A 4,274-nucleotide genomic window follows, 5' to 3' on the forward strand; every position below is an offset into this window, starting at 1 on the left:
GGAGCAGCGAGTTGCTGCGGCCACTTTCTGCTGGTAAACCAGGGGCCTCCATTTGGCCATCATCTAAGCAGATACCCATGAATCCATGGCTCCCCAGACCCGACCCAGACATCTATTGACCTCTGGCTCACAGCCAGCAGAGACATGAATGTCACTGCCAAGGTAAGTGAATCTCTCCTTGACCTTAACATTCTCACCACAAACAGGTACAGACAAGATAGCAGCATCCAATATGTCACTCAAAGCCTGGATCTGAGTTTTGACCCAGGAAACCCATAATCCCAGGTGCTTCAACTCCTCATTCAACACCTCGAGGGCCACCAAAAGGATATCTCTAGTCTCCACAAAGATAACTGCAACATGTGCGAAATCAAGGTCAGAGATCATCACATTCTCAAACGATGCACCGCAGCTTGATCTCTCTGACATACTCCCTCGAATCCAGTCCATACAAGTACTGAAAAGTGTGGGGGCCTGTACACACACCTGACGAACTCCAGTAACAACGGGAAATAAGTCAGAGATGGTACCGCTACCTCTCCTAGCACTCTCAGTACCAGAGTATTGATCAGTTTTGTTGGCACCCCACAAAGACCAAGAATGCTCCAGAGGGCATTCCAATTCACTGAATCAAACGCTTTGCAGAGTTCAACATAGGCTGCATGCAGCCCTTGCCTTAACTCCCGTGTGCATTCGGTGAGGACCTGAAGAGCAAAGATACGGGCAATTGTTGACATCCTTGGTGTAAAGCCTGACTGCTCAGGATGATGGTGCTCAAGCAGATGATGGTGAACCCCATCAAGAATTATGTGAGCAAAGGCCTTGCCTGGCACTGGGAACAGCATTACCCCTCGGTAGTTGTTGTAGTCCTGGCGATCACCCTTCCCTTTCCAGAGAAGGACAACAAGGCCCCTCTTCCAGGCAGTTGGGATGATGCCTGTTTTCCAAGCAGAGCACAGAAATGCATGCACCGACACGAGTGCAGCATTTCCACCAGCCTTGAGAAGTTCAGCATGGATGACACAGATCCCTGGAGCTTTTCCACATTTCAACCCGTTCACCGCAGCCTGAGTTTCCATAAGCGAAGGTGGACCACAGTTGATTGGAGGGTCAGCAACAGGGATTGTGTCACCCCTGACATCCAATCACCCCCTCGATAGCTGGTGGATCAGCCTGGTACAACCGCTCAAAGTAACCGGCCCAGCGGTCCTTCACTTCGGACTCCTCTGTCTCGAGCCAACCACCCTGCTCTAACTGCAGTACACCGAGCGATGGGCTTGGATGAACGCATTGCGCGAATTCCCCTGTAAGCAGGACGAGAATCCCATGACCACAGGTGATGCTCTACCCCCTCACAGATTCCTCGCACATGGGCCTCCTTGTCCACTCCTAGCGCACATACAGTTTTACGCCTCAGCTCCCTGAACAGCTCAGCTCTGCCATTCAGCCTGGCCCTGCGACTCTGGTCAATGGTATCCAGTGTCTCTTAAGAGACAAACTCTTCTTTGCCTTTCGGTGAGTTCCAAGACATCTCCTGGCAATATCAAGGACGGTGGTCTTGAAGGCACTCCACAACTCTTCAGGACCTCCCAAAGCAGCCAGACTCCTCAAATCTCCACTCAGACTGTTTGCAAACTCCTCAGCTACCCTCTCATCCTTGAGCTTGCTAACATCCAGCCGAGGCTGAGATGGTACCATTCTCCTGGATTTAAGGTGCAACTTCGGAGTTGCTACAAGCCGGTGGTCAGCATTGAGGAACTGAGCACTCCGGTAGACCCTGCAGTTCTGGATCATCCTTCAGCGACCATCAACGAGGACATGGTCAATCTCCTTTACTACACCGCCACCGTTGGAATAACAAGTCCAGCGAAGTGCTTGTGGGTGCTGAAAACATGAACCCGCCACCCAGAGTCCATGACTTCTTGCAAAGTAAAGGAACTTAGCGCTATTATGGTTCATAGTTCCTGACCCATGGGGACCAACACACGTGTCATAACCATCCCTTTCAGTTCCAGTCGATGCATTGAAATCCCCCAAGACTAGAAGTGTATCTCGTCTGGGGCACTGATTAACCACAGACTCAAGCATGGCGTAGAGTGCATCCTTCACGGTGAGAACACTCGCCTCAGTCGGAGTATAAACAAAGACCTGGGAAATGACACCTAAGGAGTGACGAATCCTTGGTCTCATAATACGCTCGTTGACCGGTGTTACCTCAATTATCATTGGAGTCAGCTAATTGGACACAGCTACAGTAACTCCTTGGGAATAGTAACCATCACAGCGACCAGACCAATAGTAGGTGCAACCACCCGCCATGATCTCACCGCAATCCGGTCTCCGAACCTCAGAGAGTGCCGCAATACCGATGTCCAAACACTTGAGCTTAGATGATATCAGACAGGTGATCATCCTCTCTAAGGGATGGGACATTACAGGCACCCAACCGAAGGGACTGCCTCAGGTTAACCCAAGGAGACCGCCGTCTGGTGGACGACACCTCAGCACCACTCCTACACACTCTTCCGCAATCTGACCCGGGAATGTTACCCCGTTGTTTCCCTCCTATCATAAAAGATTGGGGGTCCCGAAGGCTTTGCCCCAATCCCGTCATCCGGTGAGCTGCCCTGCGAAGGGAAGCTGCACAGGAGGTATTCCCACGGAGTGGGTTTTCAGATTTCTTTGCATTTTTGCGTTTTGCGGAAGGAAGGGTTTTAAGGTGGCCGGAGTGCAAATACTGCCACCACCAACAGCACCAACCAACGCCACCAAATCCTGGAATCCCAGCGGCTCTGACTCATCATTCACCACCTCAAGGGCCCCCAAAATGACGTCTAACACCTCCGTAAAGATGACTGCATCATCTGAGAAATCAAGGTCAGAGATCTTGACATTCCCAAACGATGCACCGCAGGCTTGATCTCTCTGACATCCTCCCCAGAATCCAGTCCATAGAAGTGCTGAAAAGTTGTTCTCTGGTTCTCATTTTGTGGGGAATGCTTTTAATACTCTTCTCTGCACTGGGAACATGTACAGTCGGGGTGATTGGTCACTACTATAATCTGTGCAGCTGTTTGAACTTTCGTGCTGTTGAATCTTTTGTCTTCCTTAGACCTTGAGTAATGGTTTGTGCTCTCTTCCCATTGGTCGAACTTTGTTTCACCCCAGGCCTTGAGCAAGCGGCGACTCCTAACTAAGAGACTGACCACAGCTGTTTCTTACCTTTATCTTGTTTGTTCATTTATCTCTGTCCCGCACTTGTCCTTGCTTGGGTATAAATAACTCAGGCTGGGCATTTAGTTATAGAGTTTCATTGATTGTATTGTATGTATTTCTCTCCATGTGCATGTATTAAAGATTCTCTTTTGTTACACTGAATGCGAGTGAAGATTAAAGTTCTTCCACATTAATTACCATCGTCGGAAGGACCACAAATCTTGGAGGAGCAGAGATTGGACGGTGATGACTGGAGCAACAGCAAACACAAGTGGCCACGAACTAGAGGAAAAGGAGCGTTTTGAAATTTCCTGGAAAGGTGTTTTCTCTCACTTCAGGTCATATGCTGGATCTCTCAATTAACGGGTAATGTGATCCTTTAATAGGAAGGTGTACAAAGGAGAACCTTCATTGATAAGGCCAGAGAAAACAGGCTCGGGTCCTGTTGCATTCGAATGTTCAAATTAGGGGATAAGGTCTGCCTTAATTAGGGGTTAAAGTCCACCTAAAGATGGAGTTAAAGTCCATCTTAAAAAGGGGTGAAAGTCTGCCGACAAAAAGGGAAGCAGTCCTTGCACGCTGATGGGGGTTGATTCCTCCAAGAAGGAATATGTGTTAATCATTGTTATGATTATGGGGTAGATGGAGGAATTTCATCAGAAAGATAGGATTGTATAGAGTTGCTTGGTCCGTGGATGTGTAGGAGACATCTCGCTGTAAACGAAGTCGGGAAACTGTGAGCTTAAGTGTTGTCACCACATGGGGGTGGTGCTATGTTAAATGAGATCGGGTTTAAGAATAAGTTCTCCCAGGATGTGATTGCCCCTTGTGATCTTTTCCTATGTTTTTTTCATTTCAAGACCAGCAATAAAAAGGAATCGCAACCTTAAAACAACAAGAACTGAGCTGCACATCCAAGCAGGCAGAAATCCCCACTTCCAGCGGTGACGGTTGGATAAACCACACCCCTGGAGTGGATGATTGAAGAGCACGACGTCAGGGAGGAGGAAAAAGTTAAATTGGGAGCAGCTGAACGGACAGGGAGGGAGGAAGGATTG

General features: G+C 48.8%; 1 protein-coding gene across 1 annotated transcript in view; it reads left to right on the plus strand.

The window, feature by feature from the left end:
• Positions 1-3,353, plus strand: part of LOC147017873 (SMAD family member 3-like) — a 206,322-nt gene extending 202,969 nt beyond the window's left edge. The window contains exon 6 of the mRNA XM_085896933.1: positions 3,169-3,353. Coding sequence (XP_085753059.1) covers positions 3,169-3,197 — 29 coding nt within the window. The 3' untranslated portion in view covers positions 3,198-3,353. The remainder of the gene's footprint in view (positions 1-3,168) is intronic.
• Positions 3,354-4,274: the final 921 nt, after the last annotated feature.

This window comes from Eptatretus burgeri, chromosome 10 (genome assembly GCF_056783735.1).
Source record: "Eptatretus burgeri isolate ZD-2024b chromosome 10, Ebu_testis_v1, whole genome shotgun sequence".
Lineage (NCBI taxonomy): Eukaryota > Metazoa > Chordata > Myxini > Myxiniformes > Myxinidae > Eptatretus > Eptatretus burgeri.